The 22096-nt window shown below is 36.7% G+C and overlaps 1 protein-coding gene across 4 annotated transcripts in view; it reads right to left on the bottom strand.

Moving 5' to 3' along the window:
* The window catches only part of LOC143030944 (uncharacterized), a 169688-nt gene that overhangs the window by 74751 nt on the left and 72841 nt on the right, over positions 1-22096 (bottom strand). For all 4 annotated transcript variants that reach the window (XR_012966956.1, XM_076194236.1, XM_076194237.1 and 1 more), the window contains exon 5: positions 21031-21189. Coding sequence is in view for 3 of the 4 variants with exons in the window: in XM_076194236.1 (XP_076050351.1) it covers positions 21031-21189 (159 nt within the window). In the remaining variant the exon portion in view is untranslated. The remainder of the gene's footprint in view (positions 1-21030; positions 21190-22096) is intronic.

The following is a 22096-nucleotide window of genomic DNA, read 5'->3' as shown; positions in this document are numbered from 1 at the left end:
AAAATGTGGAAGGCAGAGGTGGGTCGAGTGAACTTGAGGGGAAGACCGTGAATGGGATTAATGGATGGGGTGACGGGAGCTTGGGCTACAAGGGAAATGTGTCAAGCAGGGAAGGGGAAGAGCAAGAGATAGATACGAGTGAAGAGTGGTTGTGAATGGATGATAAACTGATGCAGCCCAAACGGATTTTTTTTTTTTTTTTTTCCTGCTCTGTAAAGGCTGGAGTAGATGAGAGGGGAGGTTTGCTATACAATTAAGCGGTGGGGGTTAATCAACTTTGGCAGGGCCTTTTAAGTGCGGGGCCCATTTAGAAATAATTTTGGTCAACCCCCAGATTCCCAGCCAACTTGTTCCAAGATCAGTAAAATCATAAAATTATACATAAAAAGCCTGTTATAGACTCTACATTTCTGTGGTAGAATGGAGAGCAATCAAAATCTGAGTTTAAAAAAATGCATGCGAGTTAACAGACCAAAAGAGCACAACTGGCATAACATAAGGCCAGCCCTAAGCTTAGGATGTCGGGCCTTATTGTGTCTTGTTATATTGTTTCTGACATGAGCAGTGAATGGGGGACAAAAATAACCCTCCATCCACAAGGAACTAAGATAAATGGGACAACAAATGGGTGTCGGATGGGTTGCTTTGGCTAGCCCCCCACCCCCCGGCCTCCCCCTTATATGGGAGAAAGGATATTTTGGTAAATGTATGTGTATGTATGGTTTGATATACCACTTCAATCGTGCTAGCCTTGAGCTGAGGTGGCATCATTGGTCGGTAGTATAATCCTAGTGGTTGGTTCATTGCGTAGATGACGGGTGTCCATGATCTTATCCACCTTCCTTTTGCACTATTTGATGACAAATTCGGGGAAACAGTTTCGTAAACACCTTTAATATGCACTGCCATTCTTCGTTTCAATGTTCTGCAATGCAAACTCTGATTGCTTGGGTAAAGAAACCTAACAATATGTTTCTTTTGATTGTGGCTGGAGTAGAAATGTGACGAATCATATTTATTGATAGGCTTCCTATACATTTTAATTCCAGTTGGTTGCCGTGTTTGATGATGGCAGTGTCCAGGAACATAAGTCATCTTTTTTACGAATAAACTATGTTTCCACTACGATGAGTAATTTCTGAAGTTCCCGGAAGTTCAATCGGGCATGATTACATGAATGTCGTCCACATGGCGCAACCCCCCTTCTATCAGCCAATGGTTTATGTAACATTTCCTCCACTCCTTCCGCAACCAAGTCCACAATCAGATAAGCAAATAATTCTACCTCTTTATAGCCAAAACAACACATCCACATCCATAAAACGATGTCTAGAGTCAGTAAAGGGATTCAAAGAAGAGTGGGGCAGGGGAGACTTCGATGAACATGATGTAATGATCCTCACCTGAGGGTCGCACAAGCTAACAAGAAACAAAAATATGGTTAAGGGAATAATAAAGAAAAAGAAAGCGAAGGATACAGGGAGAGAGAGAAAGAAAGAGAGAGAGAAAGAGAGAGAGAGAGAGAGAGAGAGAGAGAGCGGGGGTGGATGAGAAATGTATATGAGGACATTAGATCACACGTTGGAAAAACAAGGTTACAACCATGAATGTTGCAAACTATCAGCACACTTCAAGTACAAAACAAGACGAGTCACACATGATATCACGTTTGTCACCTTGCTAAGATGTCGACATCACAGATTAACATTTATTAAGCAGCACCCACCCCCCAACACCACTAATGCTAGGTACGATACAAATATAATTAATTTGAGAATTAAGTAAAGGAATATCTTTCATAAGGAAAGCTTCGAGAATATGGGGTCAGTGCAGGTCTTTATCGATTTGCAGGATGGAAATACCCTTATCGATCGACGCTCTTGTGAGGCGAACGCCGTGGGATACGGTATGATTGCTCGGAACTACGTTAAAGAGACGAAGTGTCCAGCATCTTGAAAGCTTATTTGTGGTCATAATACAATTATATAAGTGCATGAATACATACATACATATATATTATTATATATATATATATATATATATATATATATATATATATATATATTGTGTGTGTGTGTGAGAGAGAGATTCACCATGGTCTTTGGATCACGTGTTGGACTCATGATCGATAGCTATTTCCCTCCCGGAAGAGAGCTCAGAGCTCGTATGACTGATCTATAGATAATGCTGTGACCTTACATGCACACACACACACCCAATTCCCCGCCGACAAGAGTTAGGGTAACAACCTACAGCGCAGCGATACTGAAATTATTTCAGCCCTGGGTGGGATTCGAACCCGGACCGCCGTAGTGGCAGTGGGGGGACTCTACCAACCGTCGTGTGTGTGTATTTATTTACCTAGTTGTATTTTGCGGGAAGGGGAGCTACGCTCGTGGTCTCCTGCCTTTGTATCTCGCAGTATCTAGTTTGCTCTTAAACTCGTGAATGGTTTTTACGCACACTATTTTTTCATCCAGTTTGTTCCAAATGTCCACTACTCTATGTGGAAAACAGTTTTTCTTCAGATCTTTTCTGTAGCTATGTTTCTTATTTTCTTTCCATGTACTCTTGTGTTTCTCTTGTCCCAGATTAACAAGTCCTCTCTATCGAGTATTTCTGTGCCCTTCATGATTCTGTAGATGGTCAGTAGGTCACCTCTCTTCTTTGCTCCAGAGTCGGTAACTCCAGTTTAGCCAATCTCTCCTCATATGACAAGTTTGAAAGTGCAGGGGCCATTTTGGTGGCTGCTCTCTGGATTCTTTCTATTTTCTTTATATTCTTTTTGGTACTGGGTGACCACAATGTCGCCACATACTCTAGTCTAGGCCTCATCAGTCTGACCAATATTTTTTAAATAATTTCTTCGCCACTTTTATTGATCTTAGCAAGTTGTAGGATTCTCTGACAATTTTGTTTATTTATCATAGGACAAGTCGTTTGAGATAATTACACCCAAATCTTTTTCGGATCTCTCCTTCATTACCTCCTTAGTTCCAATTTTATATTGTCCTGATATTCTATTTTTACTTTTTCCAAACTCCACTTGTTAATATTGAAGTTCACTTCCCATTTCTGACTCCATTTCTGTTTACCTTGTTGTATTTTACGGGAAGGGGAGCTATGCTCGTGGGATCCCGTCTCCATGTCTCGTTTTATCTAGACTGCTTTTAAATTCGTGTATCGTTTTCGCACACACCACATTCTCATCTAACCTGTTCTAAATGTCTATTATACTGTGGGGAAAGCTGTTCTTTTTCAGGTCTCTTCTATAATTGTCTTTCTTGATTTTCTTTCCATGTCCTCTTGTATCTCTACTATCCTATTTTATTAGATCCTCTCTATCAATAATTTCCATACCTTTCATGATTCTATAAATAGTTATCGAGTCTCCTCTCTCTCTTCTTTGCTCCAATGTCTGTAGCTCAAATTTTGCCAGCCTCTCCTCATATGATAGTTCTGAAAGCGTTGGTGCCAATTTCGTAATTGCTCTTTGTATTCTTTCAAGTTTTGTTATACATTTTTTGTACTTGGTGACCACGTTCTCGCTGCATACTCCAATTTTGGTCTTATTGTATTGGTATAAGAGTGTCAATGGATGGATGACTGGAAGTATTTTCTCTGACTGGCTAAAAAATCACTGTATTCCTGATGCAAGGATGAAATCCAGGCAACTCGATCAAGATTTCAAGATATTACTTCTTATGGACAATGCCCCAGCTCACCCAACATGGGTACAGCACAGTAAAGCAAATTTACCACTGAAATAAGAGAAAAAACTGAAACCAATGAGGAACTGTATGCTATGGAGGAAGTGACCACTGACGAGATATGGATGAACCAGATTCGCCACCAATGCCCTTTCCAGCTGCGCTTCAGCCTCGCCTAACCCTGATTCACCTAATCCAGACTCCCCACCTGCTCCACCATCAGCTTCAGCATCAACATCTACACCTGCACCACAAAAGTCTGCTCCAGAAACAACAATGATTCAATTCTGGAAATGTTTTACTATCAAGGATGGTGTTGACTTTCTTTTAAAATCCTGGGATGAAATAAACTTTGCTACAATCAACAATGTGTGGCGAACTCTAGTGCCTCACCTTTGTCTTCCCACAGGTAACACTGCCATTTAGCCTCTCAGTGAAGCAGAAGCAGCCATTCTCCAGGCAGCTCAAGCCAAGCCAGGTTTACAAGACTTAACACTGCAGGATATCCAAGAAGCTCATTCTGTTGAACCAGAGCAAGATCAGTTAGAAGTTCAACAGCGAGTGGATGAGGCAGACGAGCTGTTGGAGGCAAGAGGAGGAGAAGAAGTCGACATGCAAAGTCAACAACATACAGCTGGCAAGACTGCTGTTCCTATGTGTAACATAAGCCACATCCAACTAGCAGTAGAAAAGTTAAAAGAAGAACTGCTGGACCACGAAATTTGTAGACTGAGGTCTGACGAGATTATCCCTGGATTAGACCACCTCTTTCATTATTACACTGAGAAATACAGAGAGGAGGTGAAAAAGCGACAGCAGACACTGATCACCACATTCTTTCATCAAACTGTTCAAGATAATCAAGAAGGTGAAGAGGAAGAAGGTGATTTGGATGATGTTGTTTCTGTTATATCAACACTAGATTTTGAAGGATTTATGGAAGAAGTGGAATGTAGTGACATAGTTGGTGGCAGAGAGATGGAGAGTGGTGGTGTTGCTGGTGAGCTCATTACTCCAACACTTCACACAAGCCATGTGATTTCCAGTTAAGGTAAGCATTATTTAAAAATGTCTAAACGTACCTTTTTTATATATTATGATCATTACTTGTCAATTTATATTATAATTAAGGGGACTTTAGCTCAAGATTGCTGGGTCATGTTGCCCCATGTCATTTTTTCCATACGATACGTTATTTGTATTGCATGTATTTTTAGTGAGCACCCACACATTTCCTCCATATAGACACTCACTATCTATATGGAGTGTGTGTATGTGTACATATATATATATATATATATATATATATATATATATATATATATATACATATATATATTTTGGAAGGAGGCCATTTATGATGCATGCGTTGTTGAAGTCAACAGCTGCGATAGCATTATTATGCTTGTAGAAATGCTTTTCTAAGTTGCGCACCAACGTGCGGTCGTCTGGAAGCAGGTTCTTAAGCAGATTGCTGAAGTCCAACTGCAGTCGCCCTAACTCCAAGTACATCGGCGTAACCACCACAACACTGTCGAAGAGGATCTCAGCCCATTTGCAGGACGGCGCCATAAGGAGGCATTACCTCTACGAACATGGGCTCGTACTCAAAAGGCACCACATGGAAAACAACACCACCATCATCGAGAGAAACAACGACACCAGACGACTAAGAATGACAGAAGCGGTGCTCATTTTCAACCAAAAGCCCGCTATCAACATCCAACAGCCCGAAATGTCTTTACCAACCAGAAGGCAGAGAATGATTCCCGTGCGCTGATTGGCTGACGCCACCGTCCCGGGCACTGCCCGGTGATCCACTCCACACCGCTATATACCGTCCCACAGCCACTTCGATTCATTCTCCGTCATCAATTTGACCAGCCCACACCTCCTGAAGATGGCCAGTTAAGGCCGAAAGACGTCTCGAGAGCTATACACCATGGACTTCAGCAATCTGCTTAAGAACCTGCTTCCAGACGACCGCACGTTGGTGCGCAACTTAGAAAAGCATTTCTACAAGCATAATAATGCTATCGCAGCTGTTGACTTCAACAACGCATACATATATATATATACATATATACATACATATATATACATATATATATACATATATATACATATATATATACAGGGTGTTCGGGATAAATTTGATAATTTTTTTATCTGTCATTTCAGAACCATTTGAAGGATTTAATAGTGGTAAAATGCATCAGAGAGGTGATTCTGTGTACTATTGGTGGCTGTGAGAGCTAGAGAGCATGGATGACTGGAAAGCACCAGAACATTGGAAGAGAGTGACCTGCATCATGATTCACGGAAATCTTAGCTGTAGCTCAGTGCTCCATGAATACTGTGAAGGCCATGAGATGTGAGTTGGAGAATTGCGACAGAGATGTGGAAGTAGAGGCTAGCAGGAAAGATCATAGCAGTCATTCCAACTCTGTCCACACAGTGAAATTAGTTGAGAAGCTGCAAAAAAAAAAAAAAAAAAAAAAAAAAGGTGCAGCAAGATCCAGGCAAGTCAATGCAGACCTTGGTGAAAGAGATGGACATTGAAGTGGCGACTATGAAGAAAGCACTGAATGAGGATCTTTACTACTCATACAAGGCCCAAGAGAACTGTCTTACGAAACCCAAGAAACTCCTCAACAAGGACACCCAGTCAAGATGGGAATGCTCTGGTTCTTCTCAGACAAGAAGAATTTCTGCCAAGATCAGTTGCACAACATGCAGAACAGGTGGCTAGCCTACAGTCTGCATGATGTCCTGCGCTTCATGAAGATCAAGTTCCCTCAAACTGTATTTAATTAGTTGTATTATACAGGAAGGGAGCTATGCTTGTGGTGACCTGTCTTTGAATCTTTCAGCATCAATTTTGTTCTTAAAATCTTGAATAGTGTTTGCACACACTGTTTCTTTATCTAGATTATTCCAGATATGTGTGGGACATACCACACTCTGTGTGGGAAGCTTTTTTTCGGATATTTTCTATAGTTATCCATTTTGAGTTTCTTTTTGTGTCCTCTTGTTTTTCCATTGTCACTTTTTAGTAAATCATTCCTATCAAGGATTTCCATTCCTTTCATGATTCTATAGTCAGTAGATCTCCTTTTTCTCTTCTCTGCTCCAGTGTTGGTAGTTCCAATTTGGATAATCTTTGTTCATATAATAATTTGGAAAGAGCTGGTGCCAATTTTGTCATTGCTCTCTGTATTCTTTCTAATTTCTTTATATTCTTTTTAGTACTGGGTGTCCATTGTTTCACTGCATATTCCAGTTTTGGTTTTATTAATATAACTAATATTTTTTTTAAATAATTTCTTCATCCAAATAGTCAAATGCCACTTTCATTGACCTTAATAGGTTGAAGGTTTCTCTGACTATTTTGTTGATATGTCTGTCTGGTGTTATGTCTTTGGTGATTATTACTCCAAGGTCTCTTTCTGAGTTCACTTTTTTTTATTTCTTCACCAATTTTATAATTTTTTATATTCTATTTCTACTTTGTCCAAACTCCATTATACAGTACTACATTTCTTGATACTGAAGTTTACTTCCCACTTTGAGTCCATTCCCAGATTTTGTCCAGGTCTGATTGTAATGATTCACAATCCTCCTCTGTTCTTACTTTCTTTAGTATTTTTGCATCATCTGCAAAGAAATTCATATAACACTCTACTCCTTCATCCATGTTGTTTATATATATGGCACACATGATTGGAGCCAGCACAGACCCTTGCGAGACACCACTTATCATTTCTTCCCATTTTGAGCATTTGTCTCTAATTACTACCCTCATTTTTCTCCCAGTCAGGAAGTTTTCCATCTATTCCTATAATTTACCTCCGATGCCACCTATAGATTCTATTTTTCTTATTAATTTCTTGTGTGGTACCTTATCAAATGCTTTTTGTAAATCTAGATAGGTACAGTCTGCCCACCCATCCCTCTTTTGTATTATTTCTATTAGTTTCGAATAGAAGCAGATCTTCCTTGTCTAATTCCAAATTTATTTGGATTCAGTATAGTTTTTTCTTGCAGATGTTTAACCCATCTACTTTTGATAACTTTTTCACATATTTTTGCTACTGCGCTTGTTAGGGAGACCAGTCCGTAGTTAGCTGGATTTTCCTTGTTTCCTCCTTTATATATTGGTACAATATTTGTGTTTTTCCAGTCTTGTGGTAGCTTTCCTTCTTTGAGCGAGCATTTGATTACCATATTTGATGGATCATAAGATGCACCTTTAAAAAAAAAAAAAAAAAAAGTGTCAAGAAATGAGCCTGCATCCTATGAGGACAAGGTTGAGCACTGAGGTATTAGTTGGTGGTAAGTCTATGGCAACAGAGGCCCTAAAATCAAACCCCAGACATCTTGGCACACGTAAACAAAGTAATGATTGGTACTACACCACAAAAAAAATCTTTCTTTCAAGGTAACAATATATAATAGGTCATATTTACTGGTAATTCACATAGAATGACACCAGCTAGGAAGAATTTGCCTACGTGACTATGCATCACGCATTGCATGTACCAAAACAAAGACACCATCGGTTACGATCCGATACCAAACCCAATGACACAGGCAAGCTTCATTACATTATTTACAGTGTGATGCCATTAGTCCTTGAGGTGAGACACAAAAGATTTCTTTCATAAATGAAGAGAGTGTCATGGGGTTGGCTGGCTTGTGGTGATGGTCTGCCTAATATTCATGTAATAGATTATGCAATAGTGTTTAAAACTTCCAGGTACATGTTTATATCTCACAACAGGATTGGTGCATAGGCTACTAGCAAATACTCAAGTTTTTAAGTGCATAGCATTGGTATCTGATAATGATCTAAATGCATGTGAGAGTCTTCAATGTCAGGTGAAATCCATTACTTCATATTCAAAGCTTAAATCTGCTCATTTAGTTTTTTTTTTTTTTTCATTTCAATGTCTGCCAAAACTGGGTGCATCTTATGAGCCATCAAATACGGTATATTGTATATTTTATCCGTTCACTCTACGCATTCTTTCAGTATCCAATTTGCAATTCCATCCAGACCATGTGATTTTCTGACATCGGTTTTTTTTTTTTTTTTAAGCTGATTTCCTTCTCTGTTACAGTTATTTCCTTCATTGGTGGGGATTTCTGTCTCTATATTCACTCACAGGTGAGTTCTCAATTGTGAATACCGATTTGAAATGATTGCTCATAATTTCTGCCATTTCTTGTTCTTCTGTATATTCATAACTTCCCTAGCACAGCTTTTCTATTTCTTGTTTGTTTTTTAGTTTACCATTCACATATCTGTAAAATAGTTTAGGTTGTTCCTTACATTTTTCTATGATTTCTTTTTCATAGTTCCTCTTTTCATCTCTGCATATTTTTACATAATCATTTCTTAGTTTGATGTATGTTTGCCAATTGCTAATTTTTTTGTATTTTTTCTATTTTTTCCAGGCTTGTCTCTTTTATCTTTGGCTTTACTACATTATTTGTTGTACCAGTTTTTTATGTATACTCTTTCTTGCTTTTGTTGTGGTACATATTTGTTCACTCCTTCATGATAAATTTCTTTTGGTATATTCCATTTCTCTTCCTTGTTTCTTCCTTTAGGATTTTTTCCCAGTTTGTGTTACGAAAGAATTTTTTAAGTTTCTCAAAATTCGTTTTGTTGTATATTGGTCTTCCTATTCTATGTTTCTCATTTCTTCTTAGGTCTGTTCTTTTAGTTCAAATTCTATCAGTTCATGATCACTCTTTCCTATTGGTGTTTTGTAATCTATTCTGTCTACAATTTCATGTTCTGATGTATCAAATCCAGTCTCGATGGTTCCTCACTGTTTCTGTATCTGGTATTTTCCTTTATCCACCGAGTCATTGTGTATTCAATAGTCATGTCAAGCAGCATGTTGCCCCAGATGTCTTCTCCACCCTTTACTGTCATTTCTTCCCAAGATATTTCTTTTGGATTAAAATAACCCATAATTACTACATTTCCTTTTTCCTTCAGTATATCAGTCAGTTCATACTTAGTATCTTCCAACAGTTTGGAATGATCATTTTCTGTACAGGACTGTGTTTTGGGGGTACATACACTACTACAAATTTTCTACTTATATGTGGTTGCTTTCAACTTTTATCATAATTGATTCTACATTGTTTTTTCCTTCTGTTATCTTTGTCACATTTAAGTCTTTCCTACTCAAAAATAGTACCCCCGTTCCCTGTTTTTCCTTTCTATTATTTATCCAACAGTTGTATAGACCTTGTCCCACAGTATTTGGTGGTAGATTACTTTTAAATTTAGTTTCTACTTTTTATGTCTGGTTTTTCTAAAGCCAGATAGTCATTTCGTTCATTCAGTCCTCAAATCATTCCATCTATGTTGGTAGAAGCTATTTTTTTTTTTTGTCTGCTTCGTTTCCTTTTTCCTGATATGCCATTTTTTTAGCCTCAGGTCCACCACTTTCCAAAAAAAAACAAAAAATCTTATTAGTCTCAGTTTTTTTCATTTTTTTTATCTGCTTCATTTCTAAGTTCCTTTTCTTTTTCTTCATCACTCATTTCTTTTTTTATCCATATATTTTTGTGTTCACTACTTTCTAGTTTTGCTGTTCTAGATAGTACTTCCTCTGCAATCATTTGTGACCTAAATTTAATTTTAGTGGCCTATATTCATTTTTCTTTTGAGTGGCTACCTATTCTATATGTTTCGTCAACTTCTGTATATAAACTTTGTCCCTCCTCTTGAATCTCTCCCAATTCTCTTTTTCCTCTTTTTCTCTCTGATATCTAGGAACATCATGCTTTTCATTAATACCATTGATTACAATTCATATTTTATTTGTCCACTGTATCCCTAACCAAATTAACATTCTCTTTTATCACTTGGATTACCATTTCTTTAGCATTCTCCTTGACCTGCTGCTCCACTATTTCTTTGGATGTTTTTTCCAGCGAAGACCACGTCATGCCGTCCCACATCTTTGAAGAGTGACTCAGACTCACTTCAGATGGCTATACCGAGTTGCTGTCCACTGTTGTCAAGCACTGGGTGGAGAGGGTGGCTGCGGGAAGACCATACATGTGGCAGCGGGACTCAGCTCTGTGTCACACCTTCGGGAAAACCCAGAGGTGGCTGTCTGAGAATTTCTACGACTTCACCAGTCCCAACATCAGGCCCCCCCCCCCAACTTGCCTGATTGCAACCCAATGGACTATTATGTGTGGGGCACAGTTGAAAAAGACCCCAATTGTACTGCCTGCAACACCAATGATGAGCTGGCTGCCAGGATAAAACTGGTGTTCAGGTATCTCTCAAAGGACACTGTGAAGGCTGCATGATGCAGGTTCAGGTCCTGCCTGGAGGCCATGGTGGAGGCTCAGGGTGGCTTGAGTGAGCTGTATTTGGCAAAAGATTCTCTAAGAGATGCACTTTGAATTTGAGAACACAAATTTTTGGCCAAGATATGATGCTTTCCTTTCCTTTCCGAAAAAGTGTCAAATTTATCCTGAACACCCTATAAACACACACACACACACACACACACACACACACACACACACATCTATATATATATATATATATATATACACATATTTATATTTATATATATATATAATTTATATATATATATATATATATATATATATATATACATATGTATACATTCGAAGGGGACTATGTCGTGACACATAGGTAAGATGAAAAAATCCCACTGTCGGAGAAAATAAACATATGAAGAGTGATTGAAATATACAGTTAATTCTATTTTCAATCTGTTTACTTTCTCCTACAGTGGCATTTTTTCATATGTATGTATATATATATATATATATATATATATATATATATATATATATATATATTATATGTATATACAGGTACTCCTCGTTTAACGACCTACTCGGTTAACGACAACTCGGAGTAACGACGGGCTTTATGACGTCGTTTAACGTAAATCTCCCGAAGTTACGACGTCGTGTACGATAATTAAGTTGGCTGAGGCAAATTTGTATGATGTTATAAATGAACTTGTACGGTGGATATTAGCTGTGAGGTAAAGTGTTCTGAAGCTTAGGTCTACATTACCATCCTGCAAGCTGCAAAAACTACCTGGGGTACAGTGTATACCGGCAGTGGTAAATTTTTAGTTTCGACCATGGGCGCAATATAACAATAGAAAATTAATTATTAATTTTATAAATTATAATGTATCAACGTAATATGCAATTTTGTGAGCGGAAATAAAAAAAAATTGCTAAAACAGATTTCGTAAGTAACGAAGTCATGTCGAACGAATGGTACACCATGTTTGTTATGATAGATGCCGATGTCGAAGAAATGAAAGGATGATAAATTAATTCGTCTAACCTAAACTAAACTAACCTGTGTTTAATAAATCATTACCTGCAAATTAAATGTCATCCGGCTCGTCGTCGTGAGAGACGTTGGCAGACGACAAGATGGCGTCCCGAGCCTATGCTACCGACTTCGTTCATTAGCATATTTTCTTGTAGCAAGGTATTTTTTACTTTCATTTCCGCCCACAAAATTGCATATTACGTTGATACATTTTAATTTACAAAATTAATAATTAATTTTCTATTGCTATATTGCGCCCATGGTCGAAACTAAAAAACATACCCCGGTATTCAATATGGAATGTCAGCATACGCGGATTTGGTCATATACGGTAATTTTAGGAACCTAACCACCGTAAATAAACAGTAAATAAAGCTTTAATGTACTGTATAAAAGAGGGAAAATACACGAAAATAAAGATACATGTATTGCTGGACATTGTACATACAGTACATGTACGTATATGTATACACTTTCGCTTAACGACCAATTCGGTTAACGACGGCGCGCTGGTCCCAATTGTCGTCGTTAAACGAGGAGTACCTGTATATTATATGTATATATATATATATACATATATATACATATATATATATGTACATTATATATATATATATATATATATATATATATATACAGGGTGTCCGTAAAATCTGTGTGCACTTTAAAAAAATTATAACTTTGTAAGTACTGGTGGTAGAAAAAATCTGTAAAAAGTGTTATAAAGTTTCAAGTGCCTAGTTTTAAGTATAGTTATTGAATAATTCTTCACCACAAAATTTGTAACTTTTAGAAAAGATATATATATATATATATATATATATATACAGACGCTCCTCAACTTACGTTTTAGTTACGTTCCGAACGGCCGAACGTAACGTGAAAATGAACGTAAGTTATTACTGTACGTTTCAGTAATGTATGACCGTTCATACTGTACTATACGTCTATAAATTCTATTACCGTATCTTATAAAACACCCCTAAATCATTAACTATAAACATAACATTGTAAAATAATAACATTAATTTCAAATAATTTCAATTCAAGCAACATAAAGTGAGATAGTGGAGGAGAAGAAGGAGGGGGAGGAGGAAGAGGAGGCAAGGCACGTTCAGTCTGTCGTTTGTGTCATGTAAACAATGGATGCAGTGTCATGCGTAAGTATCGTTTGCACGTCTCGCACTACGGAGAGCGCGCTAAACTAAACTATATATATATATATATATATATATATATATATAAATTACAGTCAGTTCAAACGTAAAATCGAAAAAACGTAAAACGAATGAACGTAAGTAGAGGAGCGTCTGTATACATTATATATATATACATATATATACATATGTATACATATATATACATATATACATATATATATATATTATATATATATATACATATGTATATATATATAGATATATATATATATATATATGTATTTATATATATATATATATATATATATATATATACATATACATATGTATAAATTTGAAGGGGACTATGTCATGACACATAGGTAAGATGCAAATATCCCACTTATGGAGAAAGTAAACCAATGAAGAGTGGTCAAAATATATACTGTACCTAGTTAATTCTATTCTTCATCTGTTTACTTTCTCCTACAGTGGGATTTTTTCATATGTATACATACATATATATATATATATATATATATATATATATATATATATATATATATATATATATATAGGGTTTCCATAAAATCCGTGTGCACTTTAAAAAAAATTATAACTTTGTAAGTACTGGTGGTAGAAAAAAATCTGCAAGAAATGTTATAAAGTTTCATGTACCTAGTTTTAAGTATAGTTATTGAATAATTCTTCACAAAAATTTTAACCATTTTTAGATAAGTATTTTTTTTTTTCCAGAATCCCTTTGACTATGGCTTCAAGTGAGGAAAAAGTAAAGTGTGTCCTTTGATTGGCTGAACTGAAATCTACTATTACTGTACAAAGAAAGTTTAGAATTGAATACAATAAAGAACCACCTTATAGGAACACTATTGCCAAATTGATGAAAAAATTTAAAGAGACAATAGTGTTCCTATGAGGTGGTTCTTTATTGTATTCAATTCTAAGCTTTCTTTGTACAGCAATAGGACACACTAGTTAGTTGAGTCTTCCTTGTTTCCTCCTTTATGTATTGGTACAATGTTAGCATTTTTCCAGCCTTTTGGCATTTTTCCTTGTTTAAGTGAGCAACTTATTGTGTATTTTGTCCTTTAGTTCTTCTTTGCATTCTTTTAGAATCCAATTTCCAATTCCGTCCGGCCCATGATATTTCCTGACATCAAGGTTTGATAAGCGTTCCATTATTTCCTTTTGTTTATTATTATCTCGCTCATGGAGAGAGATAGCACTTCATTTCCTTTGTCCCAATATTGTGCCTTCTCTCAAGTGAAAACAGACTTGAAGTGATTATTCATGACTTTGACCATTTCTGTGAATTCTATATTTCCTTGGCATGGTTTCACCACTTCCTGTTTATCTTTAAGTTTACCTTTCACATATCTATAGAATAGTTTGGGTTGCTCTTTGCATTTATCTATAATGTCTTTTTCATAGTTCCTTTTTTCCTCTCTTTGCACTTTTATACTAATTTCTATAGTTTATATATACTTGCCATTTTCCAGGTTTTTTATCTTTTCTCCATCTTTTCCAAGCTCTGTCTCTTCTACCTTTTGCCTCACTGCATCTTCTGTTGAACCAGCATTTAATGTACACTCTCTCTAGCTTCTGTCTTGGTATGTGCCTATTCACTCCTTCATTATAATCATCCATCAAAATATCCCATTTCGCTTCCACTTTTGTCTCTTCCATGTAAAATTTTTTCCAATTTGCATTCTGTTTTCCATAGTCCATTTTGTTGTACATTTATTTTCCTTTCATATGCTTTTCATTTCTCTCCATGTATATTTCTTCCATTAGTTCAGTCTCAATAAGTATATGGTCACTCTTTCCAATTGGTGTCTTATATTGAATTTTATCCATAATTTCAGGTTCTGTTGTAAATATTAAATCTAGTCTCAACGGCTCCTCATTATTTCTGTATCTGGTGTTTTCACTGACCCACTGTGTCATTCTATATTCCATGGTCATGTCCAGTAATACATTACCCCAAAAGCCTTCTCCGCCTTTCACTCCCAACAAATTTCTCTGCAGGTAAAGTTCCCCATAATTACCAGGTTACCTCTGCCCATTAGTACAGTATCTCACTTAATAAATGCCTTGCATCTTCTAGCATTTTCATGTGCTTGTTCTCTTTCCAAGTGTTCATTTTTGGGGGCACATAAGTCACTACAAACTTTCTACTTTTCATGTCCTTGTCTTCAACTTTCATCATGATCAGTTCTACATTACCTTTGCCCTCCGCAATTTTTGATACATTCAAGTTTTTCTTGGCCAAGAGCATGATTCCTCCTCCCTGTTTCTCATCTCTGTTTTTAATCCGGTAATTGTATAGCCCTTGTCCAACACTAATGGGTGGTATTACACCCTTTAATTTAGTCTCCACAATTCCCATTATGTCGGGTTTTTCTTCTAACGGGTAATCATTAAGTTCATTCAGTCCTGAAATTAATCTGCCGATGTTAGTATAGGCCACTTTTAATTTTTTCCTTTCTCCATCTTTTTTTCTGTTTTTGGTTTGCCCATTCTGATGTACCATTTTCTCAGTCTCATGTCGATTACTCTCCAATAGAATTCCTTGCTTTTGGTCTCTGTTCTCTTCGCATTTTTTCCTTAGCTTCATCTCTTAGTGTCTTCTCTTTTTCTAATTCCTCAATACTCATTTCTCTTTTTATCCATATCTTATTGTAATGTTCACTCCTTGCCAACTTACCTACTTTTTCAAATATGTCTTCTACTACCATTTGTGATCTTAGTTTTATCTTTAGGGGTCGATTTCTTTCCTTAGAATAATGACCAATTCTATACACATCATCAATGTCTTTCTCTACATCCTGGTCTCCATCCTGAATTTCTTTTAGGATTGCTATTGCTGTTTCTTTTTCTTTTTCTCTCATGTACCTCGCCAGACCATGTTTTTCTTTTAGTCCATATACCACAATACATTTTTTCCTACCCACTGCATCTCTGACCCAATTTGCCTTTTCACTGATTATTTGGATAATGTGTCTTTTGCATTTTCCTGCATTTGTTGTTGGACTATTTCTGTAAAGACAATTTCTTTATTTTCTATGTTTTCCTTCCATTTCCTAATCTTTTGGATAATTTCCTCACCTAAGTTTTCTTCAATTCTTTCAGTCATTTCTTGTATTTTGTTATTTACCTCTTTTTTAGGTTTTCACTATTGGTAGTATCATTAATTTTCTTTTAATTTTCACACTTCACCTCTCTTATATAATTTTTCATTTCCTTAAGTTTGGTTCTTAGTTCAGAGTTAGTTTTTCTTAGGCTGGAAATTTCAATGTTAGCTTGCACTAAGCAATCCATTAGGTCAACAATTTCTTTCCCTATGTCCATGATTTCATTCTCCCACCATTTTCTATTTTTGCTGATTTTCCTTTCTATATCTAAGATTCGACTTAAACTCCTTCTTTCATACTTACCAAATCCTGAGAATAAATCATCGTCATATAATTGTGTGGCCACTAGTGTTTAAAATCTTTTGTTTATATCGTATTTCGGCGTGGCACCTCTAGATGGCTGCTGTCAAGTTGTCGTTCGAGTAAGACTTTTTGTTGTTTTCCTTCATATATATATATATATATATATATATATATACATACATATATATATATATATATATATATATATATATATATCTGTTAAATGTTAAAGCACAAGTGGCGTCAATGATTTTAAGAGAACATTTCTCTAACTCTGTATTTCCTTTTTTCTTCATAATTCAAATTATGTAGGAAATAGTGAAAGGCTTCCTACAGAGTTTGAATTATGAAGAAAAATGGAAATACAGAGAGCTTGAGAAATGTTCTCTTAAAATCATTGACGCCATTTGTGCTTTAGCATTTAACAAAAATTGTTTACAAGAAAGACTTTGCCCAAAACATATTATATATATATATATATATATATATATATATATATATATATATATAAAATCATCAATTGGGAGTATATGCCAGGGAGCATGATGACTTACTAATTTGGGATAAGAGCAACACAAGAGGACATGGAAAGAAACTAAGGACAGTTATAGAAGCTATCTGAAAAAAAAACAGCTTTCTACACAGTGGTGGATGTATTTACCTAGTTGTATCTTACAGGAAGGGGAGCTATGCTGGTGGTGTCCCATTTTTGTATCCTGCAGTGTCTAGTTTTCTCTTAAATTCATGTATGGTTTTTGCACACACTATTGTTTTGTCCAATTTGTTCCAGATGCCTACCACTCTGTGTGGAAAACTGTTTTTTCAGGTCTCTTCTATAACTATCCTTTTTGAGTTATTTTTTCATGTCTTCTTGTGTTTCTCGTCCCAATTAAGTAAGTCCTCTTTATCAAGGACTTCCATGCCTTTCATGACTCTGTAGATGGTCAGTAGGTCGCCTCTTTCTTTTCTTTGTTCCAAAGTCAGTAATTTCCATTTAGCCAGTCTCTCCTCATATGACAGGTTTGAAAGTGATGGGGCTATCTTTGTGGTTGCTCTCTAGATTCTTCCAATTTTCTTTATATTCTTTTTGGTACTGGGTGACCATAGTGTTGCAGCATACTCTAGTCTGGGCCTTGTTAGTGTGACTAATATTTTTTTAATAATTTCTTCATCTAAATAGGTAAAAGCCACCTTCATTGATCTTCACAAGTTGTAGGATTCTCCGACAATTTTATTTATTTGTTTATCTGAGGACAAGTCATTTGAGATAACTACTCCCAGGTCTTTCTTCACTTCCTTTGTCCCAATTGTATATTGTCCTGATATTCGTTTTTTCTTTTTTACTTTTTCCGAACTCATAATGCATTTCTTGTTGAGGTCTACTTCCCACTTCTTACTCCATTTCCAAACCTTGTTTAGGTTTCTCTGTAGTGATTCACATTCTGTTTCAGTTTTCATTTTCCTCAACAATTTAGCATCATCTGTAAAGAAGCTCATGTAACATTCCACATCTTCATCCATGTCATTCACATAAATAGGGAACATTATTGGAGCCAATACTGATCCCTGTGGAACTCCACTAATCACCTCCTCCCAACCTGAACACTTTTCTCTGTGCACTACTCTCATTTTTCTACCATGGAGGGAATCCTTCATCCAGTTTAGCAAGTTACCTTGCATCCCTCCTATATTTTCCTTTTTTTTTTTATCAGTATTATTAATTTTCTGTGATACTTTATCGAAGTCTTTTTGTAAGTCTAGGAAAACACAATCAGACCATCCATCCCTTTCTTGTATTATATCTATTTGTAGCACATGATCTTCACTGTCCGAGTCCAAATTGTCTTGAGGTTATTATATTGTTTTCTTCCAGATGTTTTATCCTTCTCTTCTGGATAATTTTTTCACAAATTTTAGCTACAGTGCATGTAAGGAAGACCAGTCTGTAATTTGATGGTACTTCTCTGCTTCTGTGGGTGTTCCCTTCGTTTCCTTCATCATGTGTTGTCTCTTGAGGAGATAGCCCTGTGAGTAGGATCTACATCAGGCAAATGTGCCACGTGCCCATATAACCTGAGTTGACATTCACAAATTATTCTGTTAACTGGCCTAGATTGAGTCCCACACTAAAGTCTCTGGTTTGATATGAAGTCATTCCAGCAATACTTCATGATTCTCTGAAGGTCCTCAGTACCAAAGTAATCAAGACACCTCTTCAAGTCAGCTTTCAATGTCCATGTCTCACAGGCATACAGCAAGACAGGGAGTACAAGTGACCTGAAGATTAAAATCTTAGTTCTCCATATATAACGACATCACCATATACTCTGGTTGAGCGAGTCCACAATACCATTGGCAATGCCAATCCTTTGAAGTACTTCCTAACATGACCTACCAATGTTAGGGACTACACTATCAAGGTTCATAAAGCTTTCCAAGACCTCAATGTCTTTGCCACATGCATGGACAGACTGAACTGTGTCATTCAGTAAGCCCCCAAACACCTGGGCCTTGGTCTTGGTCCAGTAGATCTTAAGTCTAAGCGGTCTCTCCTCCCTGTGTAGTGACTCAAGGGCTGCAACTAAGACCTCCAATGAATCCACAAAAAGGACAACATCATCAGCAAATACAAGGTCAGTGACTTTGACTTTGGTGTTGCCGATAGATGCTCTGCAATGACACTGATCAACAACTCTGTTTATGAAGCCATTGAAAAGTGTTGAGGCAAGGACACACCTATGCCTCATTCCTGAATTAACAGGAAAGAAACTTGATATGCCTTCTCCATACTTTACAGCACTGTGTCCCAGAGTATAAGCCAGATATTAAGTCAATAACCTTTGCAGGACTCCTATGGATCTGCAGAAGATCCCAGAGCTTTCCACAATGCAGCAAGTCAAACATGTTCTTGAGATCAACATAAGTTACAACAAACTCCTGTTGAAATTCATATCAGAACTCCACAAGAATACAAAGCACTAAGATCCAATCAGTGATCGACTTAACTGGTGTGAACCTAGACTGTTCAGACCTCTGAAACTTTAGATGTGAATGAACATGTGACAGGAATAGAGGGGCAAGCACATTAAGTTCAAGTATTGGTCAATGGAATAAATTCAATCAACTGTTGCCCAAAGTTTTACTTACTGGAAACCCACTGACCAGAACCCCAGTTTCACCATATTTAGCGATGGTCCTTAGGCCTTCATATAGATCTCTCTGGGGGGAAACTATGGACTCATTTCTGTACTTTATTGGTATGTGAAGGGCCAATGATGGATATCTCCATGTAATGATCCTGCAAGACTGACAGTGAAGCTGCCCATTTTCAAAACCTATCAACCTCCTTGCTTCTATCAAAAGGTCCCCCCAAAAGGGCTGACACTTATTCTCCAGATTATGCCCACAATTTCATTATATCAGTTTCAATTGTATTTCTTACACCTTCCCACACATGGAGACCTGGCAACTGGTAACTGCTCCCCTCCTCCCGCCACTATCAATCGGTGACACTGAAATCGTCAGTCTATAGTTTCTTCCCAGGGAAATCTTTGGGAGGGCTCAAGGACTACTGCCAACTGTTATGGGGCAGTGATTTTTCCACTCAGTGAAACTTGAATCAGTAATTATTATCATCATCATCATTATAACTATAATCAGTGTGTGACCATTTCTGTGTTACTGGCTAAAAGTAGCGGGAGAAGAGCAGGTGCTAATTGTCAGCTCTCCTTGTGGCTAAGAGGCAAAAATACAGACTAAAATGATAAATGAAAAATCTTGGGACCAAGTGTCAGCTCCTTGAGGTTGTACCTCTAAATGGAAGTGATGAAGTTGACAGAGTTAAAACGAGTAGGTACATAGAGAAATCCCTCTCAAGAGAAGCAAGATCTACACTATTACAACTATGTTCAGGTCACCATCCAGCACTAAAACAATACCAATAGAGAGCAGGCCTAGCCACAAGAAAACAAACTGCCCCAGATACAATCATCACATACAGGACACCTAACACTTCATCCAACACTGTCCCACCTTAGCTATACAGAGACAATAATACAATATTTTTCCTTGAGTGACTTATGAGCTAGCTGGGAGCTGTGGGCCTCCTGCAAGAGAGAACTGGGGCAATGGATTGATTGATATGATGTTGATGACAAGGATGTTCATTATCAGTTGTTAATACTGTTATGATAACCAAATCAATTAAATATTACTGGCAGCCTACTCAGTAAATGTGGTGAAGGCACTTGTGATGAATGAACAATAGTACATTTCCTTCTATGCAAAGTGCCTCACATATGGGTGGGACCTGAGTGAATAGGTGTATGGAGGAAACAAAGAAGAATAGTACTTACATGAGAGATCATGGCCAGGTTCTTAGCAGCAGCAACAGTCCCCTCAACATAGCAGGTTCTCTCAATCCCAAAGAAGGCAACTGTCTGACAGCTGCGGCAGCAGATTAGGTCCACTACACTTTGAGTGCTCTTTACCTGGTCACCCTCAGTGTCGAAGATCTGTATTCATAAGGATGAAAGGAGAGGGGCAGGGATGGGAAAGGGGGAAGAGATGACAGGCAATGACAAGAAAGGATGGAGGATGTGAAAGGTTGACAGGGAATGGGATGAAAACAGAGATTACAATTAGTACATAATCATCTTCATGAGAAATTTTTTATTTGCATATATATATATATATATATATATATATATATATATATATATATATATACATACATACATACATACATACATACATACATATATATATATATATATATATATATACATACATACATACATACAGACAAACAGACATCTATATATATATATATACATACATACATATATATATATATATATATATATATATATATATATAGATAACATATATGTGTGTGTGTTTGTGTGTGTATATTGAAAATACTGAGCAGCCAAAAAAAGGGGGTAGTTGTCATGAATGTAATTGAGACTGTGACAGCAGTAGGGGTACTACTAATAATGGTAAACAATGAAAGTAAAGTTGAAAACCAAAGAAAGTAAGGTAGTGGTGAAGAGGTAATAATGATGGTAATACAGAATGAACCTCAATTTTAGGGAACCCATGAGACTTTAGCCTTTCCATAAAACTGAATTTCCTGTATAATTGAATTACATGAATAATACCAGTATATACATAAAAATTACATAAAACCTATACCATTTTTTTAGCTTATCAGGTGCACCATTGTAAGAGGCACACCCTCCCAAGGCCTTTAGTAAATCCATATAAGAGATACCCCTTTGTATGAGGCACAGACACAATACTTGTCATGACTAATACAACTTACAATGACACAACAGGTAAAATAAAATACCAGATATAGAACCATCAAGACTAGATTTAATATTTACAATGGAACCTGAAATTGTGGATAAAATTAAA

The sequence above is a fragment of the Oratosquilla oratoria genome, chromosome 12 (assembly GCF_046742065.1).
Source record: "Oratosquilla oratoria isolate Oo_2021 chromosome 12, ASM4674206v1, whole genome shotgun sequence".
Classification (NCBI taxonomy): domain Eukaryota; kingdom Metazoa; phylum Arthropoda; class Malacostraca; order Stomatopoda; family Squillidae; genus Oratosquilla; species Oratosquilla oratoria.
Note: the sequence above shows the minus strand (reverse complement) of the source record. Positions and strands in the feature narration are given on the sequence as shown.